General features: G+C 40.9%; 1 protein-coding gene across 1 annotated transcript in view; it reads left to right on the forward strand.

Moving 5' to 3' along the window:
* Positions 1-10,635: 10,635 nt before the first annotated feature.
* The window catches only part of Nek1 (NIMA related kinase 1), a gene marked incomplete at its 3' end in the record, with an annotated part of 131,132 nt that continues 114,667 nt past the window's right edge, over positions 10,636-27,100 (forward strand). Inside the window, exons 1-5 of the mRNA XM_013354094.2 lie at positions 10,636-10,709; positions 17,532-17,679; positions 18,083-18,179; positions 21,750-21,847; positions 26,333-26,416. Of these exons, the coding sequence (XP_013209548.1) occupies positions 17,563-17,679; positions 18,083-18,179; positions 21,750-21,847; positions 26,333-26,416 (396 nt within the window). The remainder of the gene's footprint in view (positions 10,710-17,531; positions 17,680-18,082; positions 18,180-21,749; positions 21,848-26,332; positions 26,417-27,100) is intronic.

Consider the following 27,100-nt stretch of genomic DNA (forward strand, 5'->3'; position numbering starts at 1 on the left):
TCCAACCCGCCAGTGAGAGTGTGCGCTAGTGCCCTCCTGTTGTTGGGTGAATTCTGCGAGAGTTCTGAGAGGATTAAACACAAGTCACAGTGGTTAAAACCAAGGCTGGCTGGGTTGTTTTCTGTTAGAAGCGCTAGAGAAGAGTCGACCTTGGTGCTCTTTGTAATTATTAGAGATCACTATACTCCTCCATCTTCAAAGCCTTCCATGATAAGTAGAGGGAGTCCTCTAATTTATTGGCTGCTTCTAGGGATTAGACAGACATGGATGTCTTTGGGGGCCCTGAACAGCTTGCCTGCTGTGGAAAACTCAGTTCAGCCTTTTACAGCATAAGGTCTTAGTATACATGCTCTTATGCTGGAAGGGTTTGGAGACATGGAGCAGTAAGTTATCTGCTTAAGGCCAGTTTCTCTTTGTTGAATTTTGCTGCTGTTAGAATTGAGCTTAAGCAGTAATAACCAAACCTTACTCGTGTCTAAATTGACTTTTCCCTTTCCTTACCAGCCGACTTGTTGGCTTAGGCCTCTAAGAAAGGAAAAAGGAAAAGACAACTCACAGGGGAAGTTGTTTTCCTCAAGATGTAGTATAACCTGTTCACCAGTCTTGCTGATAGCTGGGCCGAAAGAAAGATAACAATAACAAATAAATAGTGCCTATGACCTGGGAAAGGGCTAAGTCTTTCCCTCTGTGGGTAAGTTTTCCTGCTTTGAGAGTGACAGTTCTTATTTTTTAAAATCTGGCAAAAAAAGCACTAGAAAGCACATCTGTTTCCTCTTCCTCTAAATTCTTCCTCTTATCCTGCTATGGATTTCCCTCGAAATAAGAAATAGATGTGCCAGGACATTGTGGGGCACGCCTCTAATCCCAGTCCGGGGATTATATCAGAGTTCTAGAGCATACTGGATACGCTAGGCAGGTAGATATAAGCAGTGTCAAGGAAGTAGTCAAGAATGGTCTTTCCTGTCCTTTGTCTTTTTACCCCTAAGATAAATCAAGTTATCTTGAGCAGCTTTGCATGCCTGGTTACTTATGAGGCCTGTGAGGTAGCAAATAATTTTCTAGTTTGATATGATTCTTTTCTACAAAATCTTGCCTTGTATGATAAATCAGCTGTGAGACTAGAAAAGATTCCTTTTTATGCTGGGACCTTGTAGGACTTCTAACTTCACCCCTACCCCTGAGGAAAGCTGGGGGTCGCTAGCCCCCTTTTAGGGGAAGTATTTGCTAAAGGGAAAACTCAAGTTACCCAAAACTGCTGACAATATGCTGACCACCTAAACTTCCCCTACTGGGTGAGAAACAATGGACCAATCAGATAAGTCTCCAGGCAACCCCCATGCTAGCAAAGGGTCAGCAGCTGTCTGGAGGACATATGTAACCAGGAGGGCTGTTGCTGTCCCCCTTAGAGACTAATAGCCTATCAGGAACTAACAGTTGAGCTTTACCACACCTTTAGCCAATTGTGATATAGGATAAAGAATTTTGTATTTTGAGACTGTAACCTTGTGACTGCTTTGTGGGTTTTGTCTTTATAAACCCCTTACAAAAATAGACAGGTGCTGTGGGACAATGGTTTTACCCTGTAAAGATTTGTTTCTTGTACTTGTTTAATAAAATGCTTATTGGCCAGTAGCAAGGCAGGAAGTATAGGCAGGGTGACCAGGCAGGAAGTAGAGGCGGGACAATGAGAACAGAATTTTGGGAAGAGAAAAGGTCAGTCTGCGGTCATCACTCAGACAGAGGAAGCCAGACACGGAGCAAGCAAGATGTGACTGCCTTGCCATAAAAGGTATCAAGCCATGTGGCTATCACAGACAAGAATTATGGACTAATATAAGTTTTAAGAATTAATAAGAAGCCTGAGCTACTAGGCCAATCAGTTTATAATTAATATAGACCTCTGTATTTCCTTGGGGCTGAACGGCTGCAAGACTGGGCAGGACAGAAACCTCTGTCAACAGACAGGGTCCTTCTCCATCTTCTGTGTCAGACTGTGAGGCAGGGGACCCTTGATAGCCCATACTTAATAAACGAAACCTTTCTTTTGCATTTGGAAGTGTGGCTCTGTGGTGGTCTTCTTGGGGGTCCTAGGACTCAGGCACAACACAACCACTTTTAAAAACAGCCATGAAATGATTCTCACATTTTGTGTCGCTAAAGGCTCAGCGTTTCATCGGTGCCTGGGGGTGTACGTGTGTGATCCCAGCATTTAGGAAGCAGAGACATGAGGGTTGCCATAGGGCAGCCTGGTCTACGTACAGCAAATATAGTGACTTCTAGACCAACCAGGGATAGACAGGGAGATCCTACCTCAAAATAAATAAAAATTCTAAAACATAACGGAAAAGAACACAGATACTGACTTGTGTAACAGTGTTACACATGTGTTCCGTTGTTTCTGCTGCACTGTGTAGTTCAGGATATCTGTCCTGAAGGCTTCCAGCCCATTGTACTGTCACTGCCTCCCATCTCACAGGATAAGTGCTGAGATGACAGGTGTGTCACCGCACCTGGACTGGGGCCTAGGCCGCAAACTCATTGTTACGATGCAGTGACCACTTTTACCCACTCAGCCATCTTGGTGGCCATAGTATTGCCTTTAATAGGTGTTTGTTTCAAGAAGCCTCTTCCCTTGTGAAGGGTTTTATTCTCTCACAGGGCTGGATTATTTTCATAGCAAGTTGTTGTAAAGCAAGGCCAAGTCTCATGTTCTGTCTCCATGCACCCATACAGGGGGCCTTTAAAGATTTTTGCCTGTAAGACTCCGTTTCAGGGTTCAATTAAAGATGCCATGGATAGCTAAAGGGGGGGGCTAGAAATCTGAGGGGGTAAGAAATCTACTCACAATAGGAATCGTCTGCCCATATTTCTTTATCCTTTTCTCTCAACCCCTCATCTCTCACTGTTGCATCCATTACTTGTTCTCCTTGTTCTACATACATCATTCATTCTTCCTTGTCCTTAGATTGTACAAATGTCCCCAGTCATATATATCCTTAAAGCCAGCAATTCCCCAGCCCCAGCAGGTTCCAGGGCCAGAATTCTTTTTCCCTGAGTCAGAGAAGGGGTTACACACACACACACACACACATACACACACACCCATGGGAGTGACTAGTACATGTCCAGTGAACTCCTTAATTCAAAGTTAAGAAAAGGAATTAAATCATCAAGGAATTCTAGAAGGGATAGCTAGTGTGCTATGCTACATTTTTAGGTGGTTAATAAAGAGCTAAGGAGTTTATTTAGTAAAATTATGAATAGGGCCTGGATTGTTTAAATTGGCACGCCACTCCTTTTCTCCCAGTATGTATGGAGACTGTGAGGTAACTAGGCAACCTAGGGAAAGCTGATGGCTCTTGATCAGACACATAGCACATATACCAGATATCGTGGTTTCTATCGGCCTGGAACTAGACTTACTGCTCTAAGTGAAGAAGAGACCTGAGCCTCTAAATTATCAGTTCTGGGCTATGCTGTTATCAGCTGTTCTGATCATGGGTGTTGTAGGGTAGGAGATCTGTGAATACCTTAGATGGGATGCTCTTTTCCTGGACCCTAAACTCTGACCAGATACCTGCTGATAAAGATAATTGCAGGAAGGCAGATCTCTGTGCTTACCTAGGAGAGAGGAACAAGGCCTGGCCAGTGGGAAACTGTTTTCACTAAACAGTTCTGAACTGTGGAGATTAATTTCCAAATATGTAACTGAAAGGATGTTAGCTACAGCGAAAAATCTACAGCAAAGGACAGCCACTTTATAACACAAAGCAATAACGCCCAAAGGCCTTTGGTTTAGCCTTTACCAGATCCCTTGGTTCTGATAAGTCTCTCATGAAAAGATGGCTGAGCAATTACTGTATAATGTTGTGGCTTGCACCCCACCCACTTACATTTCTGTTCTTCCTCCATGTTCTAATGCAGCTTCTGCAGGGTAAAAGGGACACCTGAAGCAGGAAACCGACGATCGCTGAGCACCCAGAGCCAGAGAAAGAAACGCACCCTATATTCAGACCTGAGCCAGGAAAGAAACATTTTTATCCCTGATCTCAGAACTAAAGACATGTATGTGCCCTGGCTCTGAAACTAGTGTCAAAGAAACACACTTTGTCCCTAGAATCAGAGCCAGTGAAAGAAATATGCCCTGTTCCTAAGATTAGAGTCAAAAAGCTAAAAAGGACCAGTGAAAGAAACACAGTTTGGCCATGAAGTGAGAGCCATCTCTGCCCCTGGCCAGCTAAACTAACCAGCCCCCGAGCAGGGACAAATAGCCAATCCCCTGTCTCCCTGGGAAAACTCCACCCCTAAGAAGCCCTATATAAGCCTTTCCACCCTTCAGTTGAGAGCTGCCATTAATCCCGCCCTGGCAGAGGCAGCCACTCTCCGGGACTCGTCCTGGAAGGCTTAGGGGACTGAGCTGAAAAACCTTGCTGAGATGCTCCCTAGGGGGCCTCAGCAAGGAGGAGCAGAAAAGAACAGCATTGCTAGGATGCTCCTTAGGGGGGGCGTTAACAAGGCCAGTGGAGGAAAAGTAACAACATTTTGCTGAAGCCAGAGGAGATTGCTATATTTCTGCACCCGGCTTCCCTTTAGCAGAGTATTAGCAGAAGAAACATCTTCAGCCAGAGAAGCACAAAGCTCTGCTAGTAAGCTCTGGTAAGGGAACACAGCAGAACTCAGCTGTAATGGCTCTCCAGGAGAGGAGCAGGATCCCTATATACTGCGGGGAGACCATCTCCCACCGCACCCCAGCTTCAGGTAGCCTGGCTTCCTGAAAGGACACCTTTGCTCCAGGGCTGAGCTGTCCCATTGCTGTACCAGCCTCCAGACAGAGCTGTCCTATTGCTGCTCTAGGTAGCCTGACTTCCAATAGTCAACTGAGTGTGGGGAGCCCAACTCCGATGAACTCATCTACATTACCTAAGTCCATGACTCAAAATGTGTCGGAAGGGGAGGGAAAGACTGTAAGGACCAGAATACCAGGAACTTGGCCATGAAGCAGTCTTTCCTAGAAACGGCTATATAAATGACTGGAACAATGGCATTATCAATGGACACACTAGAATGGTTTGAAATTTTAGCAGGGTCTTAATCCTGGACAACAAACGCCAGACAACTGACTGCTGGGGAAATTATCTTCTTCCAGGGATGAGTCCCTTTATTGGTTGTTCAGTGTAGAGTGATCAGCCTTGAAGCCAAATACACACAACAAGCAATGGGCCCAGCAGGCTCTATTTACATATTTTTGTGCTTACACATGTACATGTACATATACACATATGTAACAAATATAATTAAAGAGGCTATCAACAAGACATAGGATGGGGTTTGTGGGAGGAAAGGGTGGAGAAAGTGATACAATTCTATTTCAATTAAAAACACTTTTAAAAGAATACCGTGAAAAGCAATCTCTAAATACTGTATACCAAAGTGGATGTCAGTATATCTATATCAAGTGTATTTGTGAATGTTGCTATTCTTTTTAAAGATATAGTGGGAGGAGAGGCCAGTGATGGTGATCTCACAAGGGGCAGCGGCTGGTGACTCGGTGAGTCCCCAGAGGCCTTGGCCATTGGCAGGTGACCCAAGGGGGTAGCAGTCCCCCGAGGGGCAGCAACAGACTATGAGGGGCAGCTGGTCACATCACTTGAGGCCTCAGTGCTTCCCAGGCGAGTGGGAGACCATTGTGGGTGAGAGACAGACAGGTATGCCATGCAGAGAGAGTTTGGGTATTGAGTTTATTTAGTGGATTATGGAAGGAAAGGAACAGAGGAAAAGTGGGGGAGAGTGAGGGGCGAAGGGGGAGGAGAGAGAGGCAGCATCCACTTCTTCAGAAGAGGGACGGGAAGAGAGAGGGCACAGGCTGGAAGAGGCAGAAGATCCCCTTGTCTAGGTGGATGGGGGGAGTGCGTGGGCTTGTCTCTTAAAGGTACAGGGTACCCAGTCTAGCAGATCATAACAGATGGCATGTGTGTTTGAATCTGTGGGCACACATAGAAGGGGTGTACATGTTTGTGTGTGTGTGTGTGTGTGTGTGTGTGTGTGTGTGTGATGGCACGAAGTTGACATTATCTTCCTCAGTTGCTCTCTGCTCTACCAAGGCAGGGTCTCTCACTGATTATGGTTCTGACTAGGTTAGCTAGCTGGCATGCCCCATGAATCTGCTGTCTGTGTCTCCTGAATGACTGTGGTACAGGCAGCCAACAAGCCTATCTAGTCTTTTTACAAGGGTTCTAGAGATCTGAACTCCAATCCTCATGTTCACAGCACATACTTTATTTGCTTAGCCACCTCCTTAGCCTGATGGTCATGGGATTCTCATATTGACAGAAATCAAATTATTTATCCAAGTTGTATATAATGTGTGTATCATATACCATACAATGTGTGTTCTATCACCTCAATTTAAAAGATTAGGACTGGAACACTTCTACATTGCTGGTGGGAGTGCAAGCTGGTAAAACCCCTTTGTATGTCAGTGTGGTGATTTCTCAGAAAATTAGGAAACAACCTTCCTCAAGACCTAGTAATAACACTTTTGGGTACATATCCAAAGGATGCTCAATTGTATCACATGGACATGTGCTCAATTATCTTCATAGCAGCTTTGTTTGTTATATCCAGAACCTGGAAACAACCTAAATGCCCTTCGATTGAAGAATGGATAAGGAAAATGTGGTACATTTACACAATGGAGTACTACACAGCAGAAAAAAATAATGACTGCTTGAATTTTGCAGGAAAATAAATGGAGCTAGAAAACATTTTGAGTGAGGTAATTCAGACACAGAAAAACAATTATCACATGTACTCACTCATAGGTGGTTTTTAAACATAAAGCAAAGAAAGCCAGCCTACAAACCACAATCTCAGAGAACTTAGACAACAATGTGGACACTGAGAGACTTACATAGATCTAATCTACATGGGAAGTAGAAAAAGACAAGATATCTTTAGTAAATTGGGAGCATGGGACTTACATAGATCTAATCTATATGGGAAGTAGAAAGTAGAAAACCACAAGATCTCCTGAGTAAATTGGGAGCATGGGGACCTTGGGGAAGGATTGAAGGGGGAAGGGGAGAAACAGGGAGGGGAGTAGAGAAAAATGTAGAGTTCAATAAAAATCAATAAAAAAGATTAGGACTACCGTGCAAGAATACATGAGTATTCTTTTTTTTTTTAATATTTATTTATTATGTACACAGTGTTCAGCCTCCATGTATGCCTGCACACCAGAAGAGGGCACCAGATCTCATTACAGATGGTTGTGAGCCACCATGTGGTTGCTGGGAATTGAACTCAGGACCTCCGGTAGAGCAGTCAGTGCTCTTAACCTCTGAGCCATCTCTCCAGCCCAACATGAGTATTCTTTAAGAGCAGAAATGTAAGTGAAGTTCAGAAACCGTTTACATTAGTTTGTGCACAGAAGTGAGCACCAAGGATGGAGATTAAAAGCTTTATTTTTGTACACTTAAGACTACTAGATTGTTTCAAGGAGCAAAAGTACTTTTGATTAAAAGGAACATCCAGTGGAATACTTAAGAATAGGAAATAGCAGTGCTGTAAAAATAAAACATACAGGGGTATATAAACCAGAAAGGGAGACCACCAGGTAATGCGCTATATTTTCTCAAAAATACACCAATGTGCTATGTCAGTAAGCATAGATCCTGCTTACCTTTTGTACTAGCTTTTGAGTTTTTCACTGTTTAAACACATTGTAATCTACTCAATTTTTTGTAGACAATTCTATTGTTTCTAGGTTATCTCTTTTTTGGGGGGAGGGGGAAGCTCCATGGTTCTAGAAGTGAAATTGTAGAAGAAAAGCATATACATATTGGCCCCATGCTTTTAGAAAGACTAACAATTTATATTTTCAGCTTGCCAGGAGTCTAAAGTAGTGACTCTCAACCTTCATAATGCTGTGACCCTTTAATACAGTTCATGTTGTGACCCCAACAATAAAATTACTTTCATTGCTACTTCCTAACAGTAATTTTGCCACTGTTGTGGATCATTATGTAAATATTTGTGTTTTCCCGACAGTTTTAGGCAACCCCTGTGAAAGGGTTGTTTGACTCCCCCAGGGGTCATGATCCACATGCTGAGAACCATTGTTCTAAAGAATTATCTTCAGACATATCTGACAAGTCTTTCTTCAGGCAAGCATTAAAAATCAGTTTGCTCAGATTAGCAGTTGGCAGTGTTTCCGTCACTTGGTTAGATAATGTCATGGCCGTCGAACTGGAGTTGTACTATAGACAAAATTCCTGCTGGCTGGAGCTGGATGGGGCTAAAGATGAGAAGAAAAACAACAACAACAACAACAACAAGAATGAAGTAAGTCTTTTGTAGCTGCATGGAGACCGAAGAGCTTGAGTGATTTGCTGTGTCACCACCCAGCAAAGAAATCCCACGTCTATCTCCACGTTAGAAATGATTACAAACTCCTGGACCTAGGAAAGCGTAGGGTGGGGAAAGGATGGGAAAACAGAAAGAGGAGGCAGGTTTCTTTGATCTAAATCATCTGACCTCTGGCGAACTCTGTTCATTCTCTCCACTCTATCTGCCCACAACACACAACAAGCACAACATACAGTAACTGTGGCAGCACACAAAGAGCCATCTTCTTCCTGCTTCAAGTGTGGACTTTCCACAGTTCCAGGTTATCCTAGAAGGTACTAGGCTATTGAGTAAAGCTACTCGAGATGACTCTAGCTAGGTGTGTTCTCACCTGTTTCAAATTCTTTCTTATTTTTTTTATTTTTGTGAGATAGGGTTTCGCTGTAATTTTTTAAAATATTTATTTATTTACTTATTTATTATGTATACAATATTCTGTCTGTGTGTATGCCTGCAGGCCAGAGGAGGGCACTAGACCCCATTACAGATGGTTGTGAGCCACCATGCGGTTGCTGGGAACCGAACTCAGGACCTTTGGAAGAGCAGGCAACCTCAGAGCCATCTCTCCAGCCCTTTTCGCTGTAATTTTAGAGCCTGTCCTAGAACTAGCTCTTGTAGACCAGGCTGGCCTCAAATTCAGAGATCCACCTGTCTCTGCTTCCCAAGTGCTGGGATTAAAGGGGTGAGCCACCTCCCCCTCCCCGCACCTTTTTCAAATTCTGCATTCTGCACTAAATTTGAATAGTCTATTGTTCACCACTTTAATATAAAAGTTATACACAGTAGATGTAAAGGTGTAGAAAACCTAATTATAGCTTTGTATCTTAAAAAAATAAAGATTTAAATGATTCCTTTAATTAACTGCCCAAGATCACTTAAGCATACCTGATTTATAATCATATAGATATGTGTGCATATGTGCATAAGTGCCTGCAGAGGCCAGAGGCTTCAGGATCCCCCTAAAATTAAATTACAGATGGTTGTGAGCTAACTAGCATGGGTTCTGGGAATCCGAACTCGTCCTCGTCCTAACAACTGAACCGTTTCTCTAGTCTCTCAAAATAACTTCTTAAAGGTTTTGTAGTTAAAGGAAAATTATTTGTGAACTTATGGCATCCTCAGTTAAGCAATGAGGGCTTAAATTATAAAAGTACCGTTTCTGTGTACTTTGTGTGGGAAAGTTATTAATATGCTTTATTCAGTCCGAGATTCCTGAGTGAACTTCCCGCCTTCACTCAGCCTAATTCTTTCCAGTTTTACATTCTTCTTCCACACCTGCACCTTTAGGCTAGTACCATTTCTCTTCAGTCTTCACAAGCCTCCGGGTAGCCTCACCCCAGTGGCCCTAACACTCTCCGACGACCCCGCCCCTTTCCGATGCCCCGCCCCAGTCCCTTTGCCCCTCCCCGATCCCGCCCAACTCGCTTCGCCCCGCCCCCAACCGATCCGCCTACCTCTCGCCCCGCCCTCCGCCTCGCCTCCTCTCTCCTCTAGGCCCGCTCCTTTGACCCCAATGCTTCGCTCCAGTTCCTCCACTTGCGTGGGGCCCGGAGCCCCTCGCTTCCGCAGTCCCGTAACCCGCCCTTCCCCAAAGCCTCGCCCCTATCATCCCCTCTAGTCCCGCTCCGCGCTGCAAGTACCGCCCCGTTCGCACCGTTCGGCTAGCCCCGCCCCGCCGCGCCTTCCGGCTCCTCCCCTGCAGCACCTTTGCAAGTAGGCCCCTGCGCGCTGACGTCACACGCCGGCGACAGTGACGCGGGCCGTTCCTCTCTGCCCATCTTCAGCCCCAGGGTTTTGGGGCGGCTACGTGGGGCGTCCCTACCTTGAGCCGGTGCAGTTGCCCGCAGCCCGGAATCCATGGTCACTGTGGCGAGGCGGGAGGACGCGGGCCGCAGCTAGCCCCCCAGTCGCACGTGCTGCGGCTCCGCGCCCGGCCCTGCCTCCTGGCCCTGTGAAGTTGGGGGCGGTACCCAGGCACTCCCCCTGTGCCGCCGCCGTTTCCAAGGGGTCAGAAACCGCTGTGTTTGTGTCGTCCGCGGAGCCGGGGTCCGTGGTGCGGGCGCTGTGCCTGGCCCGCGGGAGGCGAGCCTGACGCGTCAGCCGGAGACTCGTGCCAGGGTTGGGAGTCGCAGCCTGGGCTGTGAGCGGCTGCTGGGGAGACAGACTCGCTTTCTCTTTCAGCATGCCTTTTTCAAAGTGCACCGTGGTGCCGCTGCCTTAAGCCCTAGGGGAAGACCCTGCTGCCTCTGGACCAGTGCTTATGGTCGCCACTGTTATTCTGAATCAAGTACCTTGTCATTGAGGTGAGTTTCTCGTGGGGGAAGCAGTGGTAGGATGGTGAAGTCACTGGGAGCCAGGAGACTTGTATGGACGCTCTGTAAAGTGCACGGATGCGCACCCAAATGTTTGCACTTGAAGCACCTTCAGCTCATTAAAATGTAAACTCGTCGCTCCAAGCAGTTCTTTGATATAAAATGACAATGCAATCTTAGTGGATGATAAGCAGTCATTTAAATGGATTAGATGCCTATGATGTTATCTGTGTATTTTAATGAGAAAATGTATAACAGTTAACTAATTAACCTAAAAGCTAATGTATCACTTCTCTTCATGATTTGACACAATTTCCATGTGTAAAGTATTCAAATTTTTACTACTTTAATAATTTAGTGGAACTTTGGGGAGGGTTGCTGGGGATTGGATATAGGACTTCATTTTTTTTTTCTAGGCAGGTTATCTGCCCGATCAATTTTATTTCTCTCCTGTAAGACCTCCGAGAAGCAGAAATATTTTTATTGCCTACATAAATCACATTAGAAATGTTTGTGAAGGCTTAAAAGCCCTAGTCCCTCTAAGTGCTAATGATGGGCTTTTCTTAAGATGCAGTAAGTAGAGATGAAGGGCTGCAGCCAAACACAAAGAGTAGTTCTTTGTTTCTAGTTTTGAGAATCTAGATGTCTGCAGTTAAAATTGTCTCTTCTAGGGAAACCCGAGTAACCTATTTTGTGGGGAAACTGGTTTTTACACAGAAAAAAGTCTGTTAGAAATCTGATAAAAGCTGTGGAACTTCACCACAGAAGTTCTTTTGAGGTCATATTAATAATACATTAGCATTGTATCCCAAGTAGATTTTACTCTCTAGTCTGCTTTCTTTTCTAAATTATGGACATAATAGCTTTTCATGCATATTAAGTTTGTCTTTGAATGTTGGTAGTTTCTACCTCAAACTCCTTGAATGTTACCTGAATATATTTACCAAGGAGAAAACACATACTGTAAAAAATAAATAGTAGCAATCCTCTATTTTGTTTTCTAATTTATTCTCAGTTATGAAAAATAAAGAAAGATTTTCCTCTCTGAGAAGATACATTGACCTTTCTACAGTTCAGGCTGTTTCTGTTGTTTTGGAAGAACTGTGTGTTTAGACTGCCTGTAGGCAGTACCAGGAAGTTTCTTGGCATGTTTTCATCTATTCCTAATGTTTCCCTTTGGAATAACCTGTCCATCAAATATCCGAAACAGCTTTGCTTACTGCCTGTCAGTATGTGTTTTCCTGATTGATGGAGATGCAGTTTTAAATTCATGTAATCTGACAGTTTTCACATGTGGTTCATAATATTGTGTCAAACATTGCTTATTTGTAATAGTTCTTAGAATAAAAAGGAAGATACCTAATTTGTCTAGAGCTACGGTATGTTTTTTTCTGGAACATACTTAAAAAGCAACATGATATTGTGGCAAAACTTTAAATGTTAAGGTAAAAAAGTTTGGACATTGTTTAAGGTTTTTCTCCTTCAATGCTAAGGATTAGTCCCAGGGCCTGGTGCATTCTAGGCAGGTCCTTTTGCTGCCAAGCTGTATCCCCTTTCCTGTTCAGATATTCAAGTAGGGCCAGCAAGATTGTCACCAAGCCTGATGACCTTAGATCAGTCTCCATGACCTACCTACATGGTGGAAGAAAAGAACTGACTCCCACAAGTTGTCACCCCCCCCCCACACACACAGTCTGTCTGTCTTTCTAAATACATACATTTTAAAACATTTAAAAATTAAAGTGAGGCCGGGCGTTGGTGGCGCACGCCTTTAATCCCAGCACTCGGGAGGCAGAGGCAGGCGGATCTCTGTGAGTTCGAGACCAGCTTGGTCTACAGAGTTAGTTCCAGGACAGGCTCCAAAACCAGAGAAACCCTGTCGGGAAAAACCAAAAAAAAAAAAAAAATTAAAGTGAAAAAATTGATTTGCTCAGTGTTCTTCCTACTTGTATCAGTATACATGGCTTATTAAAAGTTTAACTTTATTATTTTGACTAGCTAATCAATTCTTATAGTTCAAAATTCAGACAATACAAAAGATCAAAGAATTCTCAACTGTTCACTTCCCTTTTTAAAAGCAATATTACTAGTTTTTGTGTCCTTACAGAACTATTTCTTATATAAATGTGTTTGTTGCCAACTTGATACAAATCTAGACATATCTTGGAAAAGGGAGTCTCACTTGAAGGCTTGCCTCAGTCAGATTGTCCTGTACATGTCTGTGAGCATTTTCTTGATTAACGATTGGTGTGGGAGAGCTCAGTCTACTGTGGGTGGGGCCACCATTAGGTGCATGGTCCTGGTTGTGTAAGAAAGCCCGTTGATGCAGGTGGTATATGTTATTATCTTTTCTTTCACTTCATTTGAAACTGTTTTCTAGTATAATAAATTAGTTGTAAAGTCTAACAACTATGAAATAGGTAGCTTGTTTTCCTTCTGATTTACATTGACTACAGAAAAGGAGAACTTGTCATGTGTTCTGAAACTCATTAATATGAATCTGATTGCTCAGAAAGGTACCTGTTGGTAGAGGCTGCTCGTTTGTTCCTGGTCTCCCAGACCTGAAATAATCACACAGAAACTATATTATTTACAATGCTGTTTGGTTAATAGCTTAGTTGTATTGCTAGCTAGCTCTTATATCTTAAATTAACCCATTTCTAATAATCTGTATATCACCATGTGGTTGTGGCCTACCAGTAAGGTTTCTTCTGGCGTCTCCTGCTGTAGCTCTATGGCTTCTCCTTGACTCTGCCTCTCTCTCCTCCTCTATCTACTTGGAATTCCTGCCTTGCCCTATTCTGCTAAGCCACTGTCTGAAACAGCTTTATTTATTAACCAAGAAAAGCAACACATAGACAGGAGTTCCCACACCATTGATAAACAATGTGTTTATCATTGTTTGATGGCAATTAGAATTATTCTCTTTTTACCAAGAGCAGTAAATTTGGCTTTACTGAATTAGAACCACAAAGCTCAGTATGTGGATGGCAATAGAATTACAGAATAGGAACACTAATAGGTTCTGCCTTTTTGGTATAGTATCTAGAAAGGAATTGTCAATTAAATTTGGAAAAACAGCCAAACTGACAAATTTTGTTTTCTTCTCTTTTCGAAAAATGTCACAAAACAATGACGGTTATGAAATAACCTCATTATGTGGCTATTATTTAATGTAATTTTATTTCATGGATTGAGTCTTCTAAGATGAGTTTATCATCTCTAAGTAGTGTAGTAATATGATACATTGAGCTTCCATGTTCTGGGAATAGCATTAAGTTTTGGCTGATTCCCAGAAACCCATTATACTATGCCAGTTGATTCAATGTAGGCCATGTTTGGAATGACTTTTCCTCTCTATCCTACTGTTGATGGCTGGATTTTTATGATAGTGTTTTAATTCTTAGTTCTCTTAAAGTTGCTAAAAGAATTTTCATTATAGAAATTGAAATGAGATCTGATTATAATGTTTATTAATGTTGAGGAAGGTTCTTTTTTCACAAAATTTAATAAGATAATTATCAATTTTACTACAGGCTGGATTTTAACCTTTAGTTTTCAGGACTATATTATGAATTCTGTAACTTAAGAAAACCAAACCTTTTTAAGGGAAATTTAAAAATTTAGTATTGGTGGATGAGGTGGTGAACTGTGGCAGAAACTTTAAGTTTCCTGAAAGCCCATTTCCTCCTAGAAGGGAATTATACATTGGAATGTGCTTGCTGTGAATGGAAACAGAGCATCTTGGGTGAATAAAGTATTAGTTTCAGACTAAAATAGTGAATTTATGTATTCTGCAGAAGAGAAATCTTGCCCCTGGCTGTGTTGATTACTGCTTTTATGACTTTCACATGCTTCCTTTCTTAAGCTCTCATTACCTAGTGTATTTTTTCTGACTTATCCTAAAATTATAATTGTTTTTTTAAAATATTTATTATTTATTATGTATACAATAGTCTATCTGTGTGTATGCCGAAGGCTAGAAGAGGGCACCAGACCTCATTCCAGATGGTTGTGAGCCACCATGTGGTTGCTGGGAATTGAACTCAGGACCTTTGGAAGAGCAGGCAATGCTCTTAACCATTGAGCCATCTCTCCAGCCCCCTAAAATTATAATTGTTAAAGCTATTGTATTAGTCATGGTTCTCTAGAGAAACAGAATAGATGGGGGTTTATTAGAATGGCTTACAGGCTGTGGTCTAGCTAGCCCCACAATGGCTGTGACCAGATGGAAAAGCAAAGAATCTCTTCCACAAAGTTAGTCTTCAATCCTGAAGATGAAGTTTTTAATGCCAGTGAAGGGGTGCTTCAGCAGTGGGCTAGATAAAGCTTGCCCTCAGGAGTGAAGGCAAGCAGGTAAAGAGCCAAAGCGTCTGTCCTCCATGGCGTGGCGGTAGGCAGGAAGGCATGGCATAGTACTGGAGTGGTAGCTGATACCTTTATATCCTTTTATGTGGACTGCCACCAAAGGTGTAGCCCAGATTTTAGGATGGGTCTTCTGATCTCAAGTGATGTAGATTTGGAGTGGGTCTTCCCACCTCAAATGATCCAGCCAAGAAAATCCCTTACAGGTGTGCCCAGCTGCTTGGGTTTTAGTTGATTTCAGGTATAGTCAAGTTGACAACCAAGATTAGCCAAGCTACTAACAACTTTATCTTGGTTGGAAAATCTTTGAGGTATACTAATCAAGCCAGTTCATGTTAAGCTGGGCGTGGAGGTACATACTTGTACCCCAGCATTTAAGACTGAAAAGGAGGACAGTTAGTTTAAGACCAGCCTGGATTACATTAAAAACCTGTCTCAAAAATAAAGTTTTTACTTTTATGACAGATGAATATTTCATTAAATAGTAAGGTTTTGCATACTAATAAAAGACAATGCAAGTAGAACTGGGCAAACAGTTTACAGGAAGTACAAATGTTGAATAAATATGGAAGAAATTTTCAGATTTATCAGTAAGCAGAAGAATTGAAATGTAGCACTGTCCATCAGAAAAGGAACACAGTGACACATGCCTTAGGTTGTTCTTAGTATATTGCTTTAATTATCCCTCACAGTGATTCTTTAAGTGCATACTGTGCTTATCTACATTTATAGGTGAATAAATTGAGATACAGAAAGCATTAGTGTAAGGCAGTGGTTCTCAACAGCTCTGATACTACTTTAATGCAGTTCCTCATGCTGTGGTGACCCCCCAATCATAAAATTATTTTGTTATTACTTCACAGCTGTAGTTTTGCCACTGTAATGAATTATAATGTAAATATCTCATATGTAGATATCTGATATGCAACCCTTGTGAAGGGTAGTTCAACTGCCCAAGGGGTCGCAACCCACAGGTTGAGTACCACTGGTCTAAGGTCATGTGACAAGTAATAGAACCAGGACTTAGCTCTGTCTTAGTGTTGTGTGGAGACACAGTGACCAAGACAACTCTTAAAAAGGAAAGAATTTAACTAGGGACTTGCTTAATGGTTTCATAGGGTTAGTTTATTATGAAGGGAGCATGGCGGCAGTCAGGAAGGCATGGCACAGTGCTGGAGTGGTAGCTGATACCTTTACATCCTGATCCACAGGCAGGTCTGCAGAGGAAAGTGGGGCACTGGGCCTGGTATGGTCATGTGAAATCTCAAATCCTACTCCCAGTGATAAACCTCCTCCAACAAGGCCACGCCTTCTAGTCTTCTAAAGAGTTCTTCACCTGGGGACTAAAAATGCAAGTGTATGAGGCTGTGGGGCCCTTCAAACCACCACAAGCTCTAAGGGTCCAGTGCTCTTTTTAGACAGTGAAGTTTGTTACAACTGCAAGTGCAGATGTCAGTGGGGGCATGTATGCCATGAGCATGTGTGGAAGCCAAGCAGCAACTTTGTGGAGTTTTCTCCTTCCAGGGATCCAACTCTGCTCTCCAAACTTGCTTAGCAAGTGCCTTTAACCCACTGAGCCATCTTGCAGGCCAGCTCTTTTTTTGCTTCTTTGATATCTTTATAAAGAATAGCCACTGTTGGTAAGAGTGTTTAAGAGTCAACATTTTATACAGTATTGGTTACCGTAGTAGATGTTTACCACTCTAGTGGGTCTGAACCGGAGAGAGTGGGGCCTAAAGAGAAGGTGGGCCAAAGTCTCATGCGATAGCCACCTTTATTCAGAGCAGCAGAAGTTTATACTCTGAGGGCTGAGTCACATGAGTAAAGAGTACAATCACGGGAAAACATTTTTTTCCACAGAGCAGATGAATGACAGCAGCTGAAATAAACACTACACCTGGATTAAGCACGACAACACATTTTAAGAACAGTTCTGTGTTTTGAAAAAACGGAGGTCACAAGACTGTGTTTTCTTGGAGTTTTCTCACAAGCACTCAGGAATTCTCACAATTCTCACATGCCTTCGTTCTTGGACCGTGCTCTGACAGATTTTTCTGCAAGATGCTTAAGTAATATGTTTGCAAGCTTTAACACCTGCATAGTCTTTGATTTCAGATTTTATCCTAAGAAAATCCTTACAATAAATAACAAAATATACGCACAGAAATTTTACCTTGAATTGTTGAAACAGCTTTGAAAAATTGTCTTACTAAGCTTTATTCTTATTAAAATGATAAAATAATGCTACTAGTTCATGTAGGAAAAAGATTGCCTTTATGTGCCTGTATTGTAAATATGTTTACTGCTGGATACTTCAGAGCATTCTAATAAAACTGAATCATCGCTATTTCTTGTTTTGTTCTAAGTGTAAAGTGTAAGTTTCAGTCAAGATATTAAATATCTTTGTATTAAGACTTGCCTAATCTCTGCTAATTCTTTTGTATGTAGCTACCCTATAAAAATGCCTTAAGAAAGAGCCATGGAGAAGTATGTTAGACTACAGAAGATTGGAGAAGGCTCATTTGGAAAAGCTGTTCTTGTTAAGTCCACAGAGGATGGCAGGCATTATGTTATCAAGGAAATTAACATTTCAAGAGTAAGTACATTTTTACTTTGGTTGCAGAAGTAGTAATTTGGTCACCATAGGACCAAATATTAAATATTTAATATTTATCAGAGAAACGCATAACCTAGTGAGGAAGAGTGCTATGATCCCATCAGGACCACTACGTCACTGGAGTCTGTGTGTCCTTTCAGATTTTTTCCTCTTTGTTCCTGTATGGTATGTAGAAACATATACTTACAGTCCTGTAACTTACTGTAGATTGAGCACGCTTAATGGGCTTCACTTACGGATTCAGTTCATTCCTTTGTAACATACTGCTATAGTTTTTAATGTTTGTTATTGCTATCGTGCTGTATTAGTAGCATTTTTAACCACTCTCTTATAGGTGGACTTTTACCTTTATTAGTGGCTTTACTATTTTCTTCCATTTAAGATGTCCGGCAAAGAACGGCAGGAATCAAGGAGAGAAGTTGCAGTGTTGGCAAACATGAAGCATCCAAATATTGTCCAATATAAAGAATCATTTGAAGGTCAGATATATTTTGCAAACATTTAAAATAAGCTCTAAGATACTTACAACTTTTGGGTATTTTCCTTTAAGGAATTATTTTGTGAATGTATTTTCAGTAAAAATACTTTTTGTTTTTGTTGTTTGATAAATATGCATGTTAGTATTAGTTTGATTCTAGGATAGTAGTGATACCCTCATAGCTTAATATTGACTTACTGTTATTAACAATTACTTAAGAAGAAGCAGTATAGTACAAAAATTTTGAGTGGGCAAAATTAATAGCAACATTTTAACCTTAAATTTCCCTATAAGTATTTCTACTGACACTGAGAAAATGTTCTGATCTTGATTTTTGTAAAAACCATTACCTTATTTTTGATGATTTCATACATGCATATAACTTAATCATATTCCCCCTGCAGCCCATTGCTTTCCTCTTCCAAGCACTCCCTACTTTCATGTCTTCTCTTTTTAATAACCCACAGACTTTAACTAGGGTTGCTTGCATGTGGACAGGTATGGGGTGCTGGCTGAAGGAGTTCCCACAATGTAGTCGTGTCAAAAACTTCCATAATGGGGTTATTTCTTGGGCAGTTTACCAGTGATGACAGCCCAGAGGAAAAATGACTCGTCCTTGCCCAGTAGCCTTTAACTACCATATATCCTCATCTAGGAGTGGGTCCTCATGGGCCCTCCCAGTCCATCCTAGAACGTGGTGAACAGGCCCATCTGCACCTAGGAGTCATCTGAATGATTCAAATGTACTTCATTTTAAGCATTACCTGTCACCATAAATGTTCAGAAGGCATAGACAGGCATGACTACAAGTTCTCGGTTCTTCTAAGTTCACCCTCATTCGAACTCCCTAGGAATTAGCGTGGTTGACAGCCAGTGTTGATTCTTAGCCTGTTTTCTGTGCCTACACGACACGTGCTGTGTTAGGGAAACAAAGTGCTTGGTTTTTCTCTCTGCCCTGGCACCACAATTCTGAAGACTTCTGTAACTCAAAAGCTGTGGGAGTCTTTCCAATAGCAAAGAAGCAGCTCTACAGTGGATAGCAGCTAAAAGCCCACTAATCCAGTCCACATCAGACACTGTCTACTTGCGGGGAGACTGGGGACAGTACCTTTCCACGCTGTCCCTATTTCAGACCCACTAGCCAGTGCAGAGCTGTGAATTTCTGCCAAATAAGCTACAATGGACTTTCCCATGACCGCCCTTCAGATCTGATCAACTTGCTCCAGCAGCTCACAGAACTCTAGGAAACACTGCACTTGAATTATAGCTAAGACATGCCATACATATATAGCACACATATGTCTTTTATAATGAACACAAATTCACACCCAGACTGTTAGAAAACAGTAATTAAAATGTCTGGGACTTTTGGCTTCTAAACTTAGTAGTGGTAAAGGAAAGATGCTAGAAATAGCCAAGCAGTGCGCTTGTGCTGAGTTTTCTATTTCATGTCCCGTTAATGTTTTTGTTATGCTCTTAGTTATTCTCTATGTCACTAGCTTATGCGGTTTTTGTGCTTTGTTTTGTTTCAACATCAAGCAGTTTCTAAGGTAGTAGTTTTGGGTTTTAGGGGTCCTTTAAGAGCCTGTAAGGCTATTAGTGATGAAGGGGTTTTTGTGTATCTGTAGTCCTGTGCAAATTAATCTGACAAACAGATGATGGTATGATGTTAGAAAGAATACAAAACAGATCATTACTTCTCTAACAAAGGAAATCCTTTTCTGTTAATGATATATTTAAGTAGGTATTGATTTAAAACTGGGTGTGGTGCCACACCTGCAATACTAGTTAGTACTAGGGAGGTAGAATCAGGAGGTTGTGAGTTTGAAGCCAGCCTGGGTAACATCTGGAGAGACCTTGACAAGCAGGCATGCAAGCAGTGGGTAGATGAGTGGGAGCACAGGGAGAGGGAGATGGGAAGGGGAGAGAGAAGGAGAGAACAAATGAAGATTTGCTCCAATAGAGATCTGAGTAGCAGAAAATGTAGCTAATTCATATACTGAATCCCCTCATATACTGAAATTTTTCAAATTTCTTTGTGTTCTGTGTAACTTCTGTAGTCTCACCTCTCTGTTTCCCCATCTTCCATTGCTGGAGATCAGATATGTGGCTTTGTGTGCTCTCTGCAAACACTTCCAAGTTTTATTTCCAGCTTTGATACAGGCTCTTGCCAAGTAACTCAGATTAGGCTCAAACTTGCCAATCTTCCCTCTTCAGCTTCTTGGTACTACACTTAGCTTCCAAAGCATAGAAGGTTTGTTTTCAGCTATCTTTGAAATACCATTATTATTATTTTGTCTCAGAATTAGCTATTGTTACTGCTCTGTTTCCTCCCTGAAATAGTCTTAATTATTAATAAATGTATAGATGACGACACTCTATGTGCAACTTGTGGATTGTACAGAGGTTTTTTTTTTCATATTGCCAGTTTTTAAGGTTTATTTCTACTTTATGTGTGTGTTTGCCTGTGTGCATCTAGGTGCACCATGTACATGTTTGGTGCTCTTGGAGGTCAGAAGGCAGCAACCGACCCCATGGAACTGGAATTAGGAGTGACTGTGAGCCACTGTGGGTGCTGGGAAACAAACTCAGGTCCTTTGAGTGCTCTTAGCTACTGAGTCATCCCTCCAGCCCATTTTATTTTGTCATTTTTAGCATGTATATTGAGAGGATCTTTCCAGCTAGTCATAGTCATACTAGATCCTTAATTAGTTTGATCCAGATCAGTATCTAGTTCTAATGGTTTATTCTAGGCTATATATCAGAAGAGCATATAAGAACCCTCAATTACAATGCCACTAGAAATGGAGAGAAATGAGTGTTTCTAGAAATATGGCCATTGTGCACATCATAAGGATACGAGAAGTAGGAGCACCACTCTTTGGTTGTGATAGTCTCCTTAGTGAGTCATGGCTCAACACATTTTACAAGTCATATTGGTCACTCTTCCTTGCATGAAAAAACGTTGGTAGTAGAAAGAATAACTGTTTTCTGGGCCTTTCTAAAGATAGAAAGAGACACAGAAGATCCTTTCTTCTTGCATAAAGATTTATAAGAGAATAAAAGAGACCCCTGGGATTGGAGGTGGAGGTTGTGCCTTATTTACTGTTGAATCCACAGAGTTCATTATATCATTTATTGTTGAGTTTGTGTTTAATGAACAGTTAATTCTAGTTAATAATTCAAAACTAAAAGCTAGTGATCATTTCAAGTCTAAGGGTTCTGAAAAATGGGTGGGAAAACATGATTTTATATTTAGCATTTAAGGAAATTGAGCAAACATATATTGTTCTGCATTGTATTTATGTTCTTGACGTATTAAGGTATGAACATCGTTCTCTACTCAGATGGTATATTTTTGTTAGAAAAATGGTTGATTATGGAGTTGCCTGAAACTTAAATCATTGTACAGCCCGTATAGACAGCGTTCCTAGACTTTGTGCCCTAATCCTTTTGAAGATGGTCCACTCTTGGCTAGATGCTGCTTTTTAGCAAATCTTTAAGTACCTTAATTTAACTGTGATTTTGATGCAACATTTTAAAAATGGGATTTGATGTTTATATTTTGTAGAAAATGGCTCTCTCTACATAGTAATGGATTACTGTGAAGGAGGAGATCTGTTTAAACGAATAAATGCTCAGAAAGGTGCTTTGTTTCAAGAAGATCAGGTGGGTTGGCACATAGGAGCTTGATTCCTACCCTGCTACCGAGAAGCAACTCAAAATGTGATTTTGTATATAGTTATATATAGTTTTATATATAGTGAGGTGGGGGTGCAGAACAGAAGATGGAGTTTCATGTAGCCCAGGCTGGCCTGGTACTTCTGATCATTCACCTCTACCACTTCAGTGCTGAAACTATAGATGTATGCCACCACACCCAGCTATATGTATTAATTTTTAAGTACAAATGCTATTTGTAATTGATAGGGCAGGCTGGTATTAGATTCAATACTTTAGTCTCATCTCTAATTTAACTACCATCTGATGGAGGAAGGTCATTGGTTAATTAATAAAGAAACTGCTTGGCCCTGATAGGTTAGAACATAGGTGGGTGGAGTAAACAGAACAGAATGCTGGGAGGAAGAGGAAGTGAGGTAAGACGCCTCAGACAGATGCCATGCAGTTCATCGCCAGGGCAGACTTGATGAAGCTCTGACCCAGGATGGACGTAGGCTAGAATCTTCCCGGTAAGTGCACCTTGGGGTGCTACACACATTAATAGAAATAAGTAATCAAGATGTAAGAATTAGCCAGTAAGAAACTAGAGCTAATGGGCCAGGCAGTGTTTAAATGAATACAATTTGTGTGTTGTTATTTTGGGGTTCATAAGCTAGCCAGGCGGCCGGGAGCTGGGTGGCAAGAACGCAGCCCACAGCTCCTACTACAATTACAACCATCTTTGCTTAGTTTCCTATCTGTAATATATTCTTGTATGTATAGCTGTATCCCACATGTATATGTATGTGCATACATATAATGGTAATAATATTTCGATAATAATAATTGGGTTGCATACATGTATATGTGCATATATATGCATGCGTGTAACCTAATTATTATAACTGGTTATTCTGTGTTCTGCCAGTCTATCTTATTGCTGCCAGATGATATCTTCCTGAAGTACAGTCTTGCTTAATAACTCTAGCCCTGGAAGCCTTGCATTTGCAGCAGCATGACAGCTAATTTGACTACCGGAGTCTAAAGTATGTCCCACCTTACCTAAGCAGCCTCATTTTTTAGTTTTTTCTTTTTTTTTTTATAAATTTGTCTATCCCTTATCATTTATTTTAACATTTACTGAACATGAATTTTGTATTGTTGAACCTTGTATTTGTACATCTATCTCTTCCTCTTTGTTGTATTTTATTGTGATTATTTTTGTAACATCTCCCTTAATTGTCTTATTCTACTTTCATTATTTAAAGTTCAGCTCAAGTCCCAATTTCTTTAAGTTTTTCATAATTGGTTTTCTTTGGTCTTTTCTTTCTTTAAATTCCTTCTGCCTTTCTCTTTATCACCTAGTCTCAATTTATATGTATGTTTTTGCTAAGGAGGATGGAGGGCTGTATTTGTTCTTTTAAATTTTTTTTTTTTTTTTGGTTTTTCGAGACAGGGTTTCTCTGTAGTTTTGGAGCCTGTCCTGCAACTAGCTCTGTAGACCAGGCTGGTCTCGAACTCACAGAGATCCACCTGCCTCTGCCTCCTGAGTGCTGGGATTAAAGGCGTGCGCCACCACCGCCCGGCTGTTCTTTTAAATCTTATGGCTCTGGATAGTTTTTCCTATTTGTTAGAGAAGGAATCTAGCAGAGGCTAAGTAACTTACCCCCAATCATTTAGTTGGCGTTTGAACCGACTTCTATTTAATTTCAAAGTGATCTTTTTTTCAGAGTCACACAATGAAGAACTGAAGTGGACAGGCATCTTTCCCTATTGTTCTATCCCTGAGGTCACTACTTAGTTCATATATTCACCGTGTTATCTTTTTTCATCATCTCCAGGCGTGGCTGGTGCTTCTGTAGCTTTAAGATTAGCACATGACCTCTCTGGAGTCTCTGAGTTACTTGTTCATCTCTCTAACAGTCTTTATAGCCCCAATCCAGCCCCCCTATCTTTATTTGAAAATGAAATTTTATTACATCATAATTGTTTGCAAATAGCTTATGATTGCTTTATTACTATGGTGGGAAAGTTAAGATAGAGACCATATGAATATTAAGCCTCAGCTGTATACTCTCTTACTCCCCCTCTTTTGTTATTGTTTGTTTTGTTTTTTTGAGACAGGGTTTCTCTGAGTAGCCCTGGCTGTCCTGGAACTCACTCTGTAGACCAGGCAGTACTCAGAGATCCTCTTGCCTCTGCCTCTTGAGTGCTGGGATCAAAGGTGTGTGCCACCCCTGCCCCAGCTTCTCTTACTCTTTACAGAATAAACTTGATGACTGTTAATTTGTGAGCTCTTTCAGTAACATTCTGCAAAGTTGATTCCTACACATCTCTGTGCCGCGTTCAATATATTTTTGACAAACAGAACAGGTGTGGGAAACAAGGTAACAGAGGAACTCTGTAGAGTGAGGTGGCCAGACTCCGGAATCACTTCCTTTCCACCCCAGTTTCCATGGCAGTTGTCTCCACTTAGCCTTCTCGTTGTCTTTCCCTTAGTCAGATGCATTTCCTCACAGGGATTTGTGAGTCTCTACCACTGTGTGTACTCCTGAAGTCACTTTTTCTACTCAGAATCCTATGTCTCTATGAAAAGGCATTTCCAATTGTATGCTATTCTCTCTCAGTGAATATCTAAAAAAATAATTAACTGAGAGGGTTTTTTAGTTTTTATTATCTTTGGAAATAGGGCTTTTATCATGTGCGTGACTTGAAACTAGTAAGCCTTCTGCTGCCACCTCACATGGAAGGGGTGTTTAATTAGAGAAATATTTTAAAATCAATTTTCTGTGACTTTAAATGTACTATTTGTTCCTTAAGAATACTAAAAGCACGTGTAACAAGTAAAGCTGCTTACACGTTATTCTGCAGTCCACTTCTGTAATGTTGACCCTGTTTACGGATTCCCTTTTCTTCGCTCTTCCTTCTGTCTGTGTGCTCACACAGACACACACTGTAAGTACAAGTGCCTAGCTGATGCAGTTCAGATGGGATATAAGCATGTGCTGATCCAGTTCAGATGGGCTATAAGCCTGTGCTGATGCAGTTCAGATGGGAGATAAGCCTGTGCTGATCCAGTTCAAATGGGATATAAGCATGTGCAGATCCAGTTCAGATGGGAGATAAGCATGTGCTTTTTCAAAACTGGGAGTGTGCTATACATACTGTTCTGCCACATCTGTGTTTAGTTGACAGTGTTGAGTTCTGTACGCAAAGTTGTTTCCTTCTCAGTGGCTGTATAGTACAGGGCTATCAATAATTTATCAGTCCCCTTAATGGACATGTAGATTGTTTAATAAACAAGTAGTACTAAACCATACGCCCCTTGTATACATATTTTGCCATTTCTGATACTATATCTGTAATAAATCTGAATTTGCAATTACTAGTTTAAAAGACATGTGAATTTTCAGTTTCTGTGTTTTATCAAATGATTACCACTTCCTCACAGAGGAAATATGAAAATGAGGTAGGTATGCATTGTACCACATTCTGAGCCATCTCACGTTACAGTGGGATATTCCCTGGTTCCCTGGTTACTATTTTTATTTTGGTTTTTTTTTTTTTTTTTTTTTTTTTTTTTTTTTTTTTTTTGGTTTTTTTTTTCAAGACAGGGTTTCTCTGTAGCTTTGGTGCCTGTCCTGGAACTCACTCTGTAGACCAGGCTGGCCTCAAACTCACTGAGATCCACCTGCCTCTGCCTCCCGAGTGCTGGGATTAAAGGCATGAGCCACCACTGCCCGGCTCTTGGTTGCTATTTTTAACTTGAAAAGTTAGTATTTCCTGTATGTGTTTATCATCCTCTGTCATCTCTTGTTATAGTCACTGGCCTTGCCCCAGAGATGTGAAAGAACTTCTGCACATTTGAGAATTAGCAACCTGTTAATTACGTTCAAGGATTTTTCTCTAATTGTTATTAAACTTGACCATATATTTTGCTACAAAGATGTTGTAAATTTTGTATAGCAAAGTTACCATGGGACTTTGGAGAGAAGTATTTTTGTGTTCTGTTTTGAAAATCATGTGTCAGTCAAAAATTATTAAAATTGATCAATGTTTTGTTTTATTATTGTTTAATAATACTGTCTAATTGTAAGTATTTTGGCATGAAGAGGTGAGGTAGAAATTTGTTTTCCTTCTAACTGACAATTCCAGAGACTATTTATCTGTGGTGAATACGGTTAGAGGTGTTTGGTAGATGCCTTCTAAATTTTTATCTTGATAGTTTTTTTTTGGTAGCTTTTAATTATATTGAAAAGATACAGAAAAAAGATAAACTTACCAAACTTACCCACCTAGCACTAATCAATAATAAAGTATAAATTATTTATACTTTTCATTCATTTCTTTCCATACTTTGCAGTGTGTAACATATTTAGTATGCGTTATACCTATTTCTTTTTGTCAGTTGGCTTGAACACCTACTAGTGTTAGTATTGGCAAAGTACAAAGAAATTGTAGCCTAAATGTTCTTAATGTGATGTTTCTCTCTAGATTTTGGACTGGTTTGTACAGATATGTTTGGCTTTGAAGCACGTACATGATAGAAAAATTCTTCACCGAGACATAAAGTCACAGGTATGTTCTTTATAGTTTGCCACAGGTTCTTACAGTCTTGCTTAAGTCAGCCTGGAGCTCTAGCCAAAGCTGGCTTAGATTCTCCGGGGTCTTCCTTAGCATCCTGGTGCTGGTTTAGCGGTGTGAGTCTACACGCTAGGCAGTAACTTCTCCATTTCTGGAAACAGCAGCCCTGTCCTGTCAGTCAGTCCTGCTCATGCAAATACTTGATATCCCCCGTGTTTTCCCCACAGTATTTTATACTCTCCTTCGTCCTCATAGAATAAATGAAAAACAATGTATGGAAGTTAATTGTTTTTTTAAGATTTTGCATGTCCTTTTCCCTTTTCTCTAAATAATGATAATTCGGATGTAAATTTCTAGACATGGATTGTTTTTCTACAAAATTGTAAGATATGGTAATTTGTTTTTTGGTATCAAGACTTGACATTCAGAAATTTAAAGCCGTTATGATTTTTTTTTTTTTTCTGAAAGATTGAGATTCACTTTGTGCCTTTTGGTCTGAAATTTTGTTAAGTAGTGTATTAGTGAGGTTAATTTTTTATTCACTACACCGTGCCTTTTGTGTGTGTGAGAATCTGTATTGGAGACAAACATATAGGCATCCCCCTGAATATTAACCTTCATCAGGCGATGAAAGGAGACAGAGACAGAGACCCAAATTGGAGCACCGGACAGAAATCT

Source organism: Microtus ochrogaster, unplaced genomic scaffold (genome assembly GCF_000317375.1).
Source record: "Microtus ochrogaster isolate Prairie Vole_2 unplaced genomic scaffold, MicOch1.0 UNK28, whole genome shotgun sequence".
NCBI classification, from domain to species: Eukaryota; Metazoa; Chordata; class Mammalia; order Rodentia; family Cricetidae; genus Microtus; species Microtus ochrogaster.